At 51.7% G+C, this 15491-nt stretch overlaps 2 protein-coding genes across 5 annotated transcripts; both read left to right on the top strand.

The window, feature by feature from the left end:
* The first annotated feature begins 258 nt into the window (after positions 1-258).
* Positions 259-4802, top strand: MAVS (mitochondrial antiviral signaling protein). 2 transcript variants are annotated; one of them, XM_065735975.1, is made up of 6 exons: positions 259-433; positions 743-917; positions 1277-1533; positions 1981-2518; positions 3236-3342; positions 3979-4802. In XM_065735975.1, exons 1-6 carry the CDS (start codon positions 317-319, stop codon positions 4645-4647), a joined length of 1863 nt encoding a protein of 620 aa, XP_065592047.1. In that variant the 5' UTR covers positions 259-316; the 3' UTR covers positions 4648-4802. The 2 variants fall into 2 exon arrangements, with proteins under 2 accessions (XP_065592047.1, XP_065592046.1); XM_065735974.1 differs by having other exon boundaries at positions 3194-3342.
* A 2550-nt stretch (positions 4803-7352) lies between these two features.
* Positions 7353-14845, top strand: PANK2 (pantothenate kinase 2). 3 transcript variants are annotated; one of them, XM_065735972.1, is made up of 7 exons: positions 7353-7619; positions 10907-11259; positions 12238-12491; positions 13329-13505; positions 13579-13702; positions 14478-14603; positions 14713-14845. In XM_065735972.1, the coding sequence occupies exons 1-7, from the start codon at positions 7448-7450 to the stop codon at positions 14761-14763; spliced, it is 1257 nt and encodes a 418-aa protein (XP_065592044.1). In that variant the 5' UTR covers positions 7353-7447; the 3' UTR covers positions 14764-14845. The 3 variants fall into 3 exon arrangements, with proteins under 3 accessions (XP_065592044.1, XP_065592043.1, XP_065592045.1); XM_065735971.1 differs by lacking the exon at positions 13329-13505; XM_065735973.1 differs by lacking the exon at positions 7353-7619 and having other exon boundaries at positions 11026-11116.
* Positions 14846-15491: the final 646 nt, after the last annotated feature.

The following is a 15491-nucleotide window of genomic DNA, read 5'->3' as shown; positions in this document are numbered from 1 at the left end:
GGATTTCGGAAGCTGCCGACTTCAGGAGCCGGCGCTGCGTCCGCTTTCCCTTCCTCATTCCGCTGGGTTTGCAAACGCGTGGGGGAACGGGGCTGACGAGGGTTAAGCCTCAACCGTGCCCGTTCGTCTGTCGTTTATATATGTATTTCTTCTTTTCGCATGTGAGATTTCCCTCCCTTCCTCCTTCCCACGCTGTGCTCTGTCCCCCAGCTCGAGGATCGCCTTTCCTTGCTGTTTCCAGCCCAGGCTGCTGGAGAAGGAGCAGACGTCGGCCCCGCAACCTTCAGTCCGTGACCCCGCAGGGCGCTGAGCCAGGATGGGTTTCGCCGAGGAGAAAGTGTACAACCACATCCTGAAGAACATGAGCAGGTTCTGTGACATCCACGTGGCGTCGCTGGTCGATTCCCTGAGCTGCCTCACCGACGCTGATCGGGTAATTGTGCGCTGCTGTGAGGGCTTTGTGGGGCCCCCTGCCCGATGTGCGTATAGCGTAGTGTATGGCTGCTTTACATGTGCCCAGCGGGATGAGGGAGGGGTTTGTTCCTGTTGCAGTCTGCCCAGAGAAGCTGTGGGTGCCTCATCCACGATGCCTGAATGATTTGAGCTGCTCTGTCGAGTGGAAAGTGCTCCTAACCCTTGGCGGTGGTCCCAAATGATTGGGCCGTAGGGTCCCTTGCAACCTGAGCCGTTCTGTGTTTCTCCTTCTAAGGCAGCTTTGTGCTTCTCGATGTGTTTTGTTCAGGACGAGCTTCACACCCGGCAGGAGATGCGGGGGATCCGTGCAACTGTGTATAGGTTTTATCAGCACCTGAAGTGCCGAAGGGGTTGGGTGACAGATCTGATCAATGCACTGCACCAGAACAACGCGGGGCACCTGGCTGAGGAGCTGCAGAAGGTTTATGACAGCTACCGAACCCGTAAGTGGCCTCACCACCCTCAGCGTGCTTGGGTGCTCTGTTTCTCTCAGTATCCAGCTCCTGCTCTTGGTGGGGAATCTGTATGCAACAGCTGCGTGCTGTGCAGGAGAGCGTGGGTATCTGTGACTGTCCCTGGGGATGTGCATTGCCCCTGTGATGTGCCTGGGGATGGTAGAAGGTCTGCAGGGTTCTGCTTGGGCTGTTTGTGTTAGCCTTGTCTTGAGGCGAGATGGACAAATGAATTAAGAGGCACTGCTTGGCTGTTATGGGGACAGAGCACGGGCATGAAGAGGCCCGCACTCATCTTCTGCCTCCTTGGTTTTCCTGGTCTGCCTCAGCTCTTACATGCACTGCCTCAGTTCCTCCAGGTGCTTCGGTTCCTCCAAGTGCTTCAGCTCCTGATGCCAGGCCTGCTGTTTCCTCCGATGGTGCCCCGAGGCCTTTCCCAGAGTCAGAAGCTGCTAGAGATGTCCCAGTGGCCAAGCCACCACGCTACAACCCGTCTGCTGGTGGCCACCCACCTCTCCCACCCTCTTCTGCCACCGCTGTGACCTCAACTGCGAGCTCGAATGCTTCCAGCACAGAGCTGGATGCCAGGGCCCCAGTGCAGGAATCGGTGAGCAGAGCACGTGGGGCTGCAAAGATCCCTTTTGGACTGGAGGGTTGATGTTTTGGATGCCACAAGTAGGCTCTTGTTTCTGAGGTCTGCTGTGTGTTTATTGCACCTGGCAGCCTCACCCGTGGAGAAGCAGAGGGCTCAGGACCTTGTTTGCTGTTTCCACACAGAGCTCTTGCAGCTGCTGCTGGTGAGAAGCAGTCAGCTGTCCTCTTACAGCAATTATACAGTGCTATAACTGCTCTCCTCCAAGCATAGGAGTGCAGGGTCTCTCCATACCCCTGCTTCTATGAGCTGTTCAGTGTGTGCCCCTCATCTCCAGGTTCACATGGGTCACCTGGTTTGGTTTTGAGGCACCCTGGTGGCCTTACCCTGGTGGCCTCATCCTAGTAGGGCTCACCTGAAGTAGGGCTGCATGGTGATTTAACACGGCTCATTTTCTTCCAGCTCCCAGAAGGAAAGAGTCCCCAGCCAATGCTGACTGATGGCAAAGAGAAACCTCTCCCATACCCCACCAAGATGCAGCAAGAGGCAGTGAAGACCCCAGGGGCATCCAGTACAGTTCAGCCATCATCTGTGTCCCCTGAGCAGGAGGGCCAAGAGTGGCTGAGCCGGCGGCATCCGGTGTGTGTGGACAACGGGTGCTTTGGGAATGCAAACCACCTCCAACGTGGTGCACCAAACTTGGGTCTGGGCAGGTCTCTTCCACCGAGGGATCCGAGTGCTGCTCCTGGCTCTGAGCAGGGCAGGAACGAGCCCCAAGAAGATGTCTACATCTCCAGTGAGTTGGTGGAGACCGCTGGTGGCAGGGCACCGCAGCACTCAGTCTCGCTGAGGACACAGGAGGAGCAAGCTGCACGCAGTGCCAAGCACGGTGAACCCCCGAGCAGCCACGTGGATGTGCGCAACCCCCTGCTTATACAGCAGCAGTTTGATGCAGAGCAGAAGAAGGCTGAGGTGCTGAGGCAGCACGAAGGAGGTGGAGGTGGGTTTCCTTCCTCTGTAGCAGGTGCTGACCAGGAGCAGGGCTGGAGGTGCTGCTCTGCAGTCGCTAAAGGTGGTGATAATGGCTCTGTGCTGTTATGTTCCTTTCCTGTCTCTCAGGAGGTCCGAGTTACCTCCTTCAGAAGTCAGAGAGGCTGGTTTGTGCAGGCATCCACCTTGACTGCTTTTTTTTTTCCCCCTAGTTTTCTCTCCAGATGTTGTTCCTCACCTTATTTTCACCTGATACACTTGGCGTTTGTTTCTGATGTAAAACTTCACAAGCTACGTGCCCATGCCCTTCTGTTGCAGCAGGCTGGGAACACCCCAGTCTCAAAAAGCAGAACAGGCTGGCAATGCTGGGGTGCAGGCTGGGCTGGTGCTGTCTACTTTACCTGCCCCCACTGCTGCTGGGAGAGCTTGGCTCCCCGAGCTTCCCTGTGGCTCCAATCCCTTGCCCACATCCTGGATCGGTGCTGTGCTGAGGCTGAGCACAGGCTGCAGATTCCATTCTGTGCCAATTAACACAGAGATGTGATGAGGGGGGAAAAGATGAAAACCCATGAACACAGGTAAGAGCCTGCCTTGGAAGTGGACGTATCCTACTGCAGCATCCCTTGGGAAGAGTCTCACCTTGAGTTCTCCTGGTTAATGCAGCGTGCTTTGTTTTTCCCTTCAGATGTTCAGAAGGAAACAACCACCTCGTTCTCTACGTCCACAGATATTTCCCTGTTCTGTGACACCTCCTTGAAGCCTCCTGTACAGGAGAAAATGCTGCCTGGGGAGGAAGCAGCCAGCAGCACCCCCTCTGTGGCAGAGAAGGAGAAAGTAGGTGACCTTTCAGTTATCAGTTGCATTTCCTTTGGGTTCTTGCAGATTTCCTCCAGGCAAGGACCTTTTTTTTGCTGCAGTGTAAGATTTCTAGCTGGTGGGGGGTTTTATTCGGGGATTTTTCTCTGCTGTGTTCCTCTTTCTGTCCTGATGCTGCGTTTCAGAGCATGCCTGGAAGAGCTGCTTTGACTAGTGGGTGTTGCAATAAACATGTAGATCAGATTGTGATCCCAATCCTGACCCCAACTTCACTGGAAGTCCTGGGATGTTACCAGGTGGTTTTGTGGGGCTGAGGGCTCAAGTGGAGCCCTCAGGTATACGGGGGAAAGACCTGGGCTGGTCGCTCTGTCAGTCCAGGTGCCCATCTTCACCCCAATCATCTCTGCCTGTTTGTCTCCTCTTCTTCCCTGTATCTCCCACAGATCTTAGAGGCTCCCCAGAGCCTCAGCACCTTCCTTCCCCTTTTGCTTTCCCTGCCCTGGTTCTTCCACAGCCCAGCCACACTGTTAGTGGCTGCAGAAAATGTTTGAGTGCTGAAATGTGTTTGTTGTGTGATGTGGGTGCCTGACACTGGCCGAATGGGTGCTCCCCACAGCACCCAGCTGAGAACACCCCTCTTTTTGTCTTCCAAAGGTTCTCTTGGCCTCAGCAGCCTCCCTGTCAGATGTGACTGCTGCAGGAAGCTTTGAAGGCACAGCTGGGAGGACTCCCTCACGAGTGAGCTCTGCCACCAGCATCTGGGCATCTCATGACCATGAGGAGGAAGATGTGGAGCTCAGCAAGCCAGGTGTCCTCCATTCGGTAGTAGGAGAGAGCTCAAAGTTAGCTGCCAAAGAGCTGGACAGCTCCAGTTCCAACACATCCAGTCACCTTGGCTTGAGCAGCGACCCGCTCATGGTGAGCTCAGACAGCTCGAGCCCTGGAGAAGCACTGTCCAGAGCCACCTCGGGACTCTGGTCTGCAACACCAGCTGCTCATGCAGACCCTGTGGGAGAGGAGGCAGCTGGAGCAAGCCCTCATCCACCTCATATCTGGGCTAGCCCCTCTGTAGGCATTCAAGAGGTCCATGTGGAACATCACCCCAGTGCCGTGCTGGCAGCATGCAACGATGTCCGAGATGGAGCAGTCCCGTTTGGAAACTCTCCTGACTCAAGCAGGGGATGCAGTGATTCAACCAGCTCATCTCAAGCTGAAGTCCCCACTTCTGGGGACAGCAATGGGCCGTCCCTGCTGTACATCCTTCCAGCTGTTGGCATAGCACTGATTTCCGTGTTTCTGGTGTACACACGGTGGCAGAAATAGCAGTAGAGCTGAGAGAAGGTGGGATGCCACAGCCACCGAAGGGAGACTCCTCTTTGTAGCAGGAATTTGGCCAGCATGTTTGAAGCCCGAAGAGCAGCTGGAGGGACTGTAGAGGCTTTGTTAAATCTCTTCCCAGAAAGTTTCCTGGAAGAGGCCTTGGTTGCGTGATGCTGTTGGGGTTTTGGTCTCGTTTCCCCATTTCCCAACCACCTTCCTGTCTGTGCTGCTGCCTTCTTTTTCACCCACGGAGAGGGTGTTTCTCAGGGAGTGATCCCTCAAGGCCAAAATCAGAGCCTTTGTCTGATGAGGACATGCCAGGCTGGACCGTGTGTCCCCTCTCCCAGCAGCCCTCGTCCTGCTTCAGTGCTTTCCTTTGGAGCATCTTCCCCTGGTCCTGTGGGTCAGGAATGGCACAGGATCCAGGATTGCTTCACACAGCACTGACACCCCTGGGGATGAAGCAGTGGGGCAGGAAGGAGCCGTATCCCCACCCCTGTGCAGCTTTCTCATGGATCAGCCTCACTTCTTTCCCTCAAATGGGTGGAGAGAGGATTTAGGCATATGCTTTCAGAGGACAATTTCATGCAATGCCAGCATGGATCAGACTTGCTCTCACCTGGGACTGCTGTGTGTCTTCTGATCTGCAGGCTTTATTTAGTGAGCCTGGCCAGGAGGGTGGATATAACTCTCCCGTTTCCCAGTACATGGTGCAGTGGGATGGGAAACTTGTGTCAAGGTTGGGATACAAATAGGGACAGCTCTGCGTGCTGCAGGGAGGCCAAACAGCAGTGCTAGCTGGTGGTCCAGATGCTCTGGGTTATCCTGAGGATTCAATTTAAGATTTCCGTCCATCATTTTCCAGCTGCTCCCAGCAGTCACACTGGGAGCCTGAGAGGATTGGGCTGCGAGACTTCCAGACAAGAGAAGTTCCCAGATAAGCATCCCTTGGTCCCCTCAGCCCAGGGGAGCTTTTAAGGGCTGCAATCCTGATCCAGAAAGCTGCCAAAGGTTTATTCCCCTTGGATCCCTGCTGTTCAGCACGGGTTGCTGAGCTCCTTGGGTCTGGCTGCACGTACGACTGTTGTGCCCGGAGCTCAGCGTGGACCACTCATGGTGCAGAGGATTAGAGAGCCCCATAGTGGCATGAAGGGCTGCTCCTCCTCAAGGTCTGCTCTGAGGGTGCTCCTCTGATGACACTGTGTACAGAATTGAGATCTCCTGAGGCTTTTCTAGGTGGAATGGTATTCCTGTGGTGCTTGATGCGAGCTGCTCTCACCGCAGTGTTTGCATGAGTGTTCTTACAGATACCAAAAGAAATGATTTTGGAAGGCACCTGTCCACCTCTGCCCAGTGCCATATCCCCAGGTGTTGAGCCATGTGCTTGCTTTCCCAGAGCTCTGCCTTGTTTTTGGTTGGTTGCCTTAACACCACCATTAGCCTGGAGGAGATGTAACGTAGAGCCTCTTCTGACTTGGGCATCGACAGATTGCAAAGTTCTGTCACAGCACAGCAAGCTGGGGGACTTCTGCTTATGTTGGTAGGGCTGACAGCTGCTGATCCTTTTCCCTTTGCCCCAAAATGCACAAAGTGCCTCCTGTAAGTGGACAAGAAACACATGCACCTCTGAGGTGTCAGTTTTGCTCTGGCAGGGCTGATCTTGAGAGTGAAGCTGAGCTGTTTGCTTCTTGCTCCACACCCAGCATTTTATCCATTTAAAATGCACTTTACATCCTTGGAGAGGGGATACAGGGGCCTTAAAACTGAACCTATGGGACAGAGGAGGCTCCTGCCTCCTCCCACTGCTTTCTGTGCCATTTCTGATTACAGCCGTGAGGTCTCAAGGCAGCAGCATCCATACCAAGGTTCTCTCCTGCCTGCAGATTTCTCCGTGTGTTTTCCCAGTTCTCTTTAGCAACGCTTTGTACGCTCCGTGTATTTCGCTGCTGAAACACCTGATTTTATTAACGCTTGAGGCGTTTCTGGGTGTTGGGTGTGAAGTGCCTCTGTGTTTTGTTGGGTTTTTTTTCGTGGCTGTGACGTAGCACTGCAAAAGGGGAATCACTGAGAGGACGTCGTGTCCCTGGAGGCCTTAAATGGAAACTCAGACGGCACAGTGCAGAATAAAACCGTTTGCCACTCCATGAAACTTTTGAGGGCGTCGTGTTTGTAATGTGGGGGCGATCTCGTGCTTCGAAGCCTCTGTGTAGCAGAGTGGCTGTCAGGCCTCGAATGAATGCCTGACTGTCCCCTGGATATGAAGGGATGCATAAAGCCTCGCTATTTGTATATATATATATATATGTTTGCATCTATACGCCCGGGCCTACTGCAGTCCTCCCCTCAGCCCCATCTCCGTTGCCATAGTTACTCGGCCTACCAATCAGCGTGCCTTTTCCATCAGGCACGTCACGCCATTGGCCAGCTGCCGTGTCACTCTTCCCCACGCGATGCCATAGGCTGACGGCCCACACAGCCCCCCACCCCTCCCGCTCTCCTTAATCCCCGCCCTGCTCCGAGCTCCCATATCCTATTGGACGGCCGCACTTATCGATAATACGATAGGCGAGCCTGCTGTCCAACCCTTGCCTCTCATTAGCCAGCTCGCCCGCCAGTCCGCTCGGCGAAGAACTCCGATTGGACGCCGCCTCAGGAGCTCGTCCCACCCACTTCCCGAGGGCCGGGGGCGCGCGCGGGGTGCCGCTCGGCGCAGGCGCGCTGCGGGCGGTGGCTGCGGCGGTGGCCGTTGAGGAGCGCGGTGCGGTGCGGCGCGGGCGGCCCATGGGGCCAGGCCGAGCGGCGGATGGAGCAGCGGCGCAACGGCGGCGGAGCGGAGGAGAAACCCCGGCGGAGGGAAGCGGACGCGGGGAACCCGCGGCGATGGAGCGGCGGCGCGGCGGCAGGGCCGGAGCCGGGCGAGGCGAGCGGCGCGACCTGCGGCCTTCGGCGGGACTCGGTCCGCAAGAACCGCCCGCGTGAGTGAGGCGGAGGGGGCGAGGGGGCGTGGCCTAAGAGGGGCGTGGCTTGGGGTGTGGGCAGAAGGGCGCCAGAGGGGAAGTGGGCGGGGCTTAAAGCAAGGGGCGGGGTAGTTATAATGAGATGTGAGTGGGCGTGGCCATTTTTGGGGGCGTGGCCGTGGCTGGGGGCGTGGCCAGGTGGCTCCAGCCTGCAGAAGTAGTGTGTTTTGAGCCCGCGGGTGGAGCATCACTTCTCGTTTTCCTGATCTCTTACTGTCAAAAGTAGGGCTGCATCTTAGAACAGAAGCAGGAACTGATGTCAAGAGGAATGGCAGTTCCTGCCAGAAGTCTTCCTGAGGCGTTCACGTTCCTCATTCCAGCTCAGTGGGGCTGTGCTCCCTTTCTGTTTCCAGACTGTGGTAGTCATCCTGCACTGGGAAACGGTTGTTGGTATGAAGTAATTAAGGTAATTGCGGATAGGTAGCAGGCAGCTTTTGAGAAGTGAAATAAGTCTCTGATGTAAAATGTAGGGTGGACTCATGTGGGGCCCCACGTTAAGGGCTCATCTTTTTTTATTTTGATCTTGGAAAATTTTAAGGACATTCTGATTAAAGCTGAGGTTCAGATTTCTTGCGTAAATAACCTTTAAAGGCCCCTTCCAACTCTTAAGGATCCAATGATTCTCTGAAATGCCGTGGATGTGGTTTTTGGACCAAGAGGTGGTGGCGGTTTTGGAGACAACATCTGGAAGGTCAGCATATCATGGTTTGGATCACTGTGTCACCAGTGCAGCTCTGTCTGAAATATCCTCTATCACAGATGAACTTGGAGCAAACAATGGATGTCTGAGCTGTGTGCCTTCCTACCCCCCAGCTATCTCTTGAAAGAGCTTCAACCCAGGGGGCTGCTCCTGCCTGAAAACCTGTTTTCCTTGGCAGACATGGCTTTAGGTTGTTTCCCTGAGAAACAAGTGATATTTTCTCTTTTGTGCAGGCCTCTGGTTCTTTGGGAATAACAATAAAAAGCTTGTTTTGGTGCTTCTGGCAGACACCATCCGTAGTGCTTCACAATTTGACAGAAGGAGAGGGGAAGGATGTTGTGTGAGGTCTGTTTGTGCTGTAGGAAATGCATGATTCTGTCATCCTATCCTTAAAGTTTCAATCTCTTCTTTCAAAACCATAAACAGGCATTGCTTCAGGTTTTCATGCATAAGTAAGGGTGGAAATAAAACGTTGCTTTGGCAGCTGCTTTGCAGTACAGAACATAAGCTTTGATGTTTGTTTATTTTTTTAAACACCTTTTAATGTTTTGGAATTGCATATGAGCTGTGAATTCCTTGCAGAGCCTATTTTTAGAGATCTGAGGCTAGGGAGGCTTAGTGTCACTTTGTATTTTCTGCCCATGGATGTTTATGTATTTCTTTCTTTTCCAGCTGTACCATTTCCTTTGCAGTATGCTGAGTGTTTTAGAGTGAGCGTAGCTTTGTTGTCCTACACTCAGCTGCACCATCAGCCTTCATTGCTCCATAGGCAGCTCTCTTTGGCTGCCAGAATCAGTGGCTCTTAACTGAAGGAGCAACCATGGAGACCATCCACAGTGGGGGTCTGTAATTGGATCACCTCATTCCCCTTGATGCAGCTCTCCAAATTTGAACTCAGCAGAAGGAAAGAAATCTGTCGAGTTGTTTTTATTGTTATTATTTATAACACATCCAGATTTATAAAGCAATTGATATGATAAAGGCGTTCTGGTTTTCTTACCCCTGAGAGCTTACAGAGCAGGAAGGGTTTCAGGGCTTAGGGACTGAACAGGTTTTAAGATCCCTTCCAACACAACCATTCCCTGGTTCTATGATTGCAGCTCCTTGCTTGCATTCCTGCTACTTCCCACATGGAACAGCACTGTGTTTTATTTGTTTCTATTTAACCTTGGCAGTGGTGCTCGTGTCTGCCAATGCCCGAAGGCTCCTGGTGCCTCCCAGCCCTACATGTGCTGTGCTGCAGCTCTCAGGAGGGGCTTTGGGGGCTCACAAGGGAGAGAGCTCCGCGTGATAAATGGTGGAAAAATCAGTATTTTAAGACAGATCTCGATAGCAGATGGTGATGGCGTTCATCCAAGAGAGCTTCCTCCCTTTGAAGGCATGGATTTTTCTAGCTCTCGGATAGGGAATGGCTGTGGATGCCTTGCATGCTCATGTTGGCTGATTTCTTGTAAGAAAAGCACAGTTCTCCATACCCTGGAAATAATTTTCTTCTCTTGGCTGTGCACCACCTCCCTTTCCAAAAATTAACCCAGAAACACGGCATGTGGGAGAAGTTTTGACCGTGACCTTGGTTATTTGAGTGTTTGTTTGCATAGGTAAGCTAAAGAAGTGTTTTCTTTCGAGCTCTCACATTCCTCAGGTTCTTAACTTTTGGCTGGGATGTGTATAATAAGAGATCCCATCCCTGGAGGTGTTGGGGAAGCACTGGGACGTGGCACTGAGGGCCGGGGTCGGTGAGCATGGTGGGGATGGCTTGGGGTTGAGGATCTTTGAGCTCTTTTCCAACCTTATTGATTCTATGACTCTTCATTATTGATCACAGAATCATGAAGATTGGAAAAGCCCTTTAGGATCATCAAGTCCAGTCAGCAGCCCATCCCCACCACACCCACTAATCCATGTGCTTGAAGTTAATTACCTGCATAAGGGCGTCTCTAGAGCTGTCCATGGTGGCTCTCTTGAGTTGCACTTACCAAACTCAATGCGTTGCCCTGCTGTGGTGAGACACACCACGTGGCTGCATCTTGCCCTACAGTATCTCGTTAGCTCCAGCCTGTCCTTTAGCTCATTAATAGCAATATTAATCCGTTCCAGCTCTCAGCTCTAATCGCAGATTCCATCTGATCGGGGTTTTTTTCTTGATCTTTTCCAAGAAGCTCATTATCTCTACAGCTGTAAATGTTGCTGGGCCTGACACTAATGCATATTTTGTACCGTGGGTGGGGGGGGGGAATTTGCCTAATAAAATAATCCAATTAGACATTTGTTTTTGTCTCTCTGGGGCATCTCAGACCACTTGCCTACCTCAGTGCTATGTGTTGTAATTAGTCACCGTTTGTGCATCGCTTTGATGTCGGGGCAGTGGTATTATCCTTGGCTCTGGCTCGATGACAAGCAATAGCTGAGGATTCAGATTGCTGGAGGGATACTGCACGACCTGGGCCGTGTCTGCCTTCACTTGGGGCTGTTGTAAGGATTTGGAGTATTGTGTGCTGATGGCCGTGCCCTGTTTCACTGTCTTTTCTTCTCCCTTTCTGTTCAGTCTTCCCTTGGTTTGGCCTGGACATCGGCGGGACCTTGGTCAAACTGGTTTATTTTGAACCAAAGGACATCACTGCCGAAGAGGAGGACGAAGAAGTGGAAAACCTCAAAAACATCCGCAAGTACCTGACATCCAACGTGGCCTACGGCTCCACAGGCATTCGGGATGTGCACCTTGAACTAAAGGACCTTACCCTGTGTGGACGTAAAGGCAATCTGCACTTTATACGCTTTCCTACTCATGACATGCCTGCTTTTATTCAAATGGGAAGCGAAAAGCACTTCTCGAGCCTCCATACTACCTTATGTGCCACGGGAGGTGGAGCGTACAAATTTGAGCAGGACTTTCTCACAGTAGGCATTTTTGGCTTGTATACAATTAGGATTTGGTAGTGAAACTTTAAGCTTAAAGCTAGAAATGCTCTCAGCCCTTCTCTGCAGCCTCTCAGCTTCTCTAAGCCTTAGCTTTGGAGGAGCGTGCCTGACTGGAATTGAACCCAGCTCAGGAAGCAGCGTGTGGAGTCACGTTCACATCACTAAATCAGGCTGTGTTCTTTCCTGAAAGCTCATGCAACATTCCTGTAACTCTAAAATTACTCCCTGCCCTCCACGCCGTGTGCTCTTACAGAGCTCTGTATCACCGCCCTGCAATTGCACTCAGCTCTGTGTTGTTTCTTCCTCATGGCTGTGTGTTCCCATGCTTAATTTTTACTCTTTATTTGCTCCTGTGGCTTCATTTCTAGCACGTGTTGCTCAGCTGGTGGAGGTTCAGTCAGATGAGGTAGGGAATTACCTGGAAGGGTTTAGCAGTTGGGATCTGACATCATCACGTGGCTCCGTTATCATCAGTTAGATTCTTGCTGATGGCTGAAGCATGTGTCTGCTAAATATTTAAACAAGGCTTGAAAAATGTACCAAATAAAGAGGCTTTTTATGCACTCTCCAGGCAGTGACGTAAGGCAAGAACAATCTTTATAACTTTCTCCTGGATTTGTTTTCTTTTCTCCTTTTTTCTTTTTTTCCTTGTCAAACTGTTAACCCCTATTTCAATTTCCTTTGCTTTTCTTGCCAGTCCCTCTGAGTCCCAGTGGGGTGGGACTCTCCTGGCTCCCACCAGTGGCTCAACTTGTTTATTGCCCTCCACTTCAGGGCCAGGACAGTCAGCACTCCTGGGGGTGGGGTTGGGGTGAGACAGAGCCCTGCTGTCACCTGCACTTCTCTCTCTGTCCCCGTAGGGAGAAATGGAGCTAGCTGGATTTAGCAGGCAGCGAGCATGAGCGCTCCCATCCCAAACTCCTTCTTCAACATTCTCTTTTTTTTTTGCCCTGCCAGATGGGCGACCTTCAGCTTCGTAAGCTAGATGAGCTGGACTGCCTTATTAAAGGGGTTTTGTACATCGATTCTGTCGGCTTCAACGGCCATTCCGAGTGCTACTACTTCGAACACCCGACCGATGCTGCACGGTGCCAGAAGCTCCCGTTCAACTTGGAGAATCCATACCCTCTCCTCTTGGTGAACATTGGCTCAGGGGTCAGCATTTTGGCTGTGTATTCGAAAGAAAACTATCGCTGGGTAACGGGCACCAGGTGAGCGCAGCCTGAATTCGCTTTGCATTCTGTTTTAGGGTGCAGCGTTTCTGGGAGCGAGCTGTGCTGAAGGTGTCGCACTCCACTTTTTACTGCAGTCCCTCATCTCTGCCAACAAAGATTCCTCCTGGAAAAGGGAATCTGAATGTCATGTTTTAGCCTCCTTACTGCAGCAGGCATCTTTAGAAGCTGGTTTCTCAGCTATCCTGCTGCAGGAATTAGCTGGGTTTATCACAGAGACCCCATAGCTTGGTATTTACTCAAATATTGACAGCGTTTAGCTCCAGTCTGTTAGCAGAGGTGCTGGGTGCTTAGTTCCCCAGCCAGCTTCTGGACAGCTGCATTGAAAATGTGACTGTTGCCCAGCGAAGCCAGAATGCTTTGTGACTCTGAGCTTCCCTGAAATTCTTGAAAATGAGCATCGATAAAACCCCACAGTGCAGATCTTACCCCTATTAAACATCATTAGTGGTGTGTTTACACAGTAAAGTGAACAGTACATCGTGTTTCCCAAAGCTTTGAAACAGCTGCCTCAGTACCCCGCTAACCCCTGAGGAATAGTATTTATTTTAAGAGCAACTTCTCAGTGCTGGGAAGAAGGTGGGAATTCGTGAAATGAAATAAAACCTCTTCTTTTCTTATTTAGTAATGTGCCCCCTGTAGAAGGCTGCAAGGGCACGGGATTACTTATAGGCCACAAGAGGTTTGAAAGAGGCAGATGTAAAGGGAGCAGCTCCTCCTTCAGGATCCTTCTCACTGAAAACAAAAGGAACGGGGCACAGTGAGATAACCCAGCCACCAGCAGGTGGGTGACCTTCCCTTTGCTCTCCGTTGCAGTCTTGGAGGGGGAACTTTCTTTGGTCTCTGCTGCCTTCTCACGGGTTGCTCCACCTTTGAAGAGGCCATGGAGATGGCATCCCATGGGGACAGCACCAAAGTGGACAAGTTGGTGAGGGACATCTACGGAGGAGACTACGAGCGGTTCGGGCTGCCAGGCTGGGCCGTGGCATCCAGGTAAAGGCTGTGAGCAGCGCTGGGATTTCGATGCAAATAGGCAGCTCAACCTCAAACTTATTAATCTTAACAGTTTTGGAAACATGATGAGCAAGGAGAAGCGGGAGTCGGTCAGCAAAGAGGACCTGGCCAAGGCCACCTTGATAACCATCACCAACAACATCGGCTCCATCGCGCGGATGTGTGCACTCAATGAGGTACTGGGGGGAAAACCCATCTCATTGTTTCTGGAGCCTCACTTTTGTGCTGTTAGGCTGCAAGTCTCTTTCCCTGCATGCTTTTCTGTTGGGTGCGTGTTTGTTCTTGTCCTCTTGGATGTTTGCTGCATTGTAATCTGCCCTTTTTTGGATTCTTCAGGGAATTTTGTTCTTGCTTGCCTGCATAGTTTGAGCCAGATCGCTGTGAACTGAATTACTCTCAATGAATTTGGGGCTGGCTCTTGGTAGGTCCTCCTCCTTGGCAGTGTGACACAGTGGTCCCTCTTCCACCACAGTGCTGTGCCCTTTCTTGTGTATTTCACACTAAAGTTCGGGTGGAGGAGTAGCAGTGGGATGCTTTTCCTATGTTCTTTTCACCAGTTGCTTTTGCTCTCTTGGTCGAGGAGCACCACTTCCCTGGACATTTATCTCTGTGCTTTCAGCTTCTTTACAGTGCTGCCTTGTTGCGTTCATGTCAAGCAGCATTGTACAGGGCTATGAGAGAACAGAGGCACGCTCTTCACTTGGGTTTGAGCCTCTTCCTATGGGACGAGCTGACAAGAAGGAGCCACGGTCCACTCTTCTCATTGGCAAACAGTGTACTGCCATTCACTTGTAAAACTATGTAAGACATTGTATAAACAATGCCCACAGCACAGCGTATTTGAACGGCTACAGATGGCCGTGTAACTTCTTACCCTTAGGTGGTGCTTCCATTGTACAAGCATTAATTAATGCAGCCTTAATGTTGCCACCTTTCCCTTCATACTTGCAGAACATCAACCGAGTGGTCTTCGTTGGCAACTTCCTCCGCATCAACACCATCTCCATGAGGCTTCTGGCATACGCCCTGGACTACTGGTCCAAGGGACAGCTGAAAGCACTGTTCTTGGAACACGAGGTGAGATTCCATTTCCAGTTTCTTTTGTCTCTTTGTCAAAGGTATAGTGTTTTCCCCTTGTCCTGTGCCTGCCTTTAGGCTCCTAACAGATCATCTCTTTGCTCCTCAGGGTTACTTTGGCGCAGTCGGTGCTCTCCTGGAACTGCTGGACTCAGCCTGATCCATCCAGATTGCATTGGAGAGATGGAAGTGGCAGTGCCCACGTGGGGCTTTAAAGCACTTTCATCATCTACGAGTGCTGTATGTCTGCCTGATTCCCGTGTCATAGGTGTCAGCTGCAGTGTTCTATGTTCTGCAGATGAAAGATGTCTCATTCTCCTCTAAACTGTCTGTGAAGGGGCGAGAACTGCAGCACAGTTACACCATAAGGACCATTCCTTTCCTGTCCTGCCAGACACTCATTCTACACCAGGGCTGTGGATAACTGTACCAAAGAGATTACTGTTTCTTTCAGTCATATATTTGGGATATTTTTTTCTTCTGTAACGCTTCAGTAGTTTGGGGGGGGGCAGAGCTGCACTTCCCACTAAGCAATTGTCCTTTCTTTTGTCTCTGTGCACGCAGCCTGAATGAGGCTGTGCAGTTTGGAACCTCTGAGGATGCTCTGCTCTCAGGACGCGGGTCTGAAAGTAGCACGCTGCTCCCCAAATAAATGATCTCACATTTTAGTTTGCAATTGCAAGTTGGGGGGGGGGGTTAGGGAGGGGACACACTGCCTCTCCTTTAGGTCTGAACTGATAAATTCAGGTGTGCTCTTTCCTAGATCGGATCCTGTGTGCTCCTGTAGCTGTGCTGGGAGATGCAGTCCGTGCAGACACAGCACAGAGCAAGGTACTGGGGAACAGATCCCTTCCCCACGTCCGAAGTTTCCTCCCCTCCCCCCTTCAA

Source organism: Cyrtonyx montezumae, unplaced genomic scaffold (genome assembly GCF_038088225.1).
Source record: "Cyrtonyx montezumae isolate F1298 unplaced genomic scaffold, pur_monq_1.0 scaffold_2, whole genome shotgun sequence".
Taxonomy (NCBI): domain Eukaryota; kingdom Metazoa; phylum Chordata; class Aves; order Galliformes; family Odontophoridae; genus Cyrtonyx; species Cyrtonyx montezumae.
The sequence above is the reverse complement of the archived record's forward strand: the minus strand, read 5'-3'. Positions and strand labels throughout refer to the sequence as shown.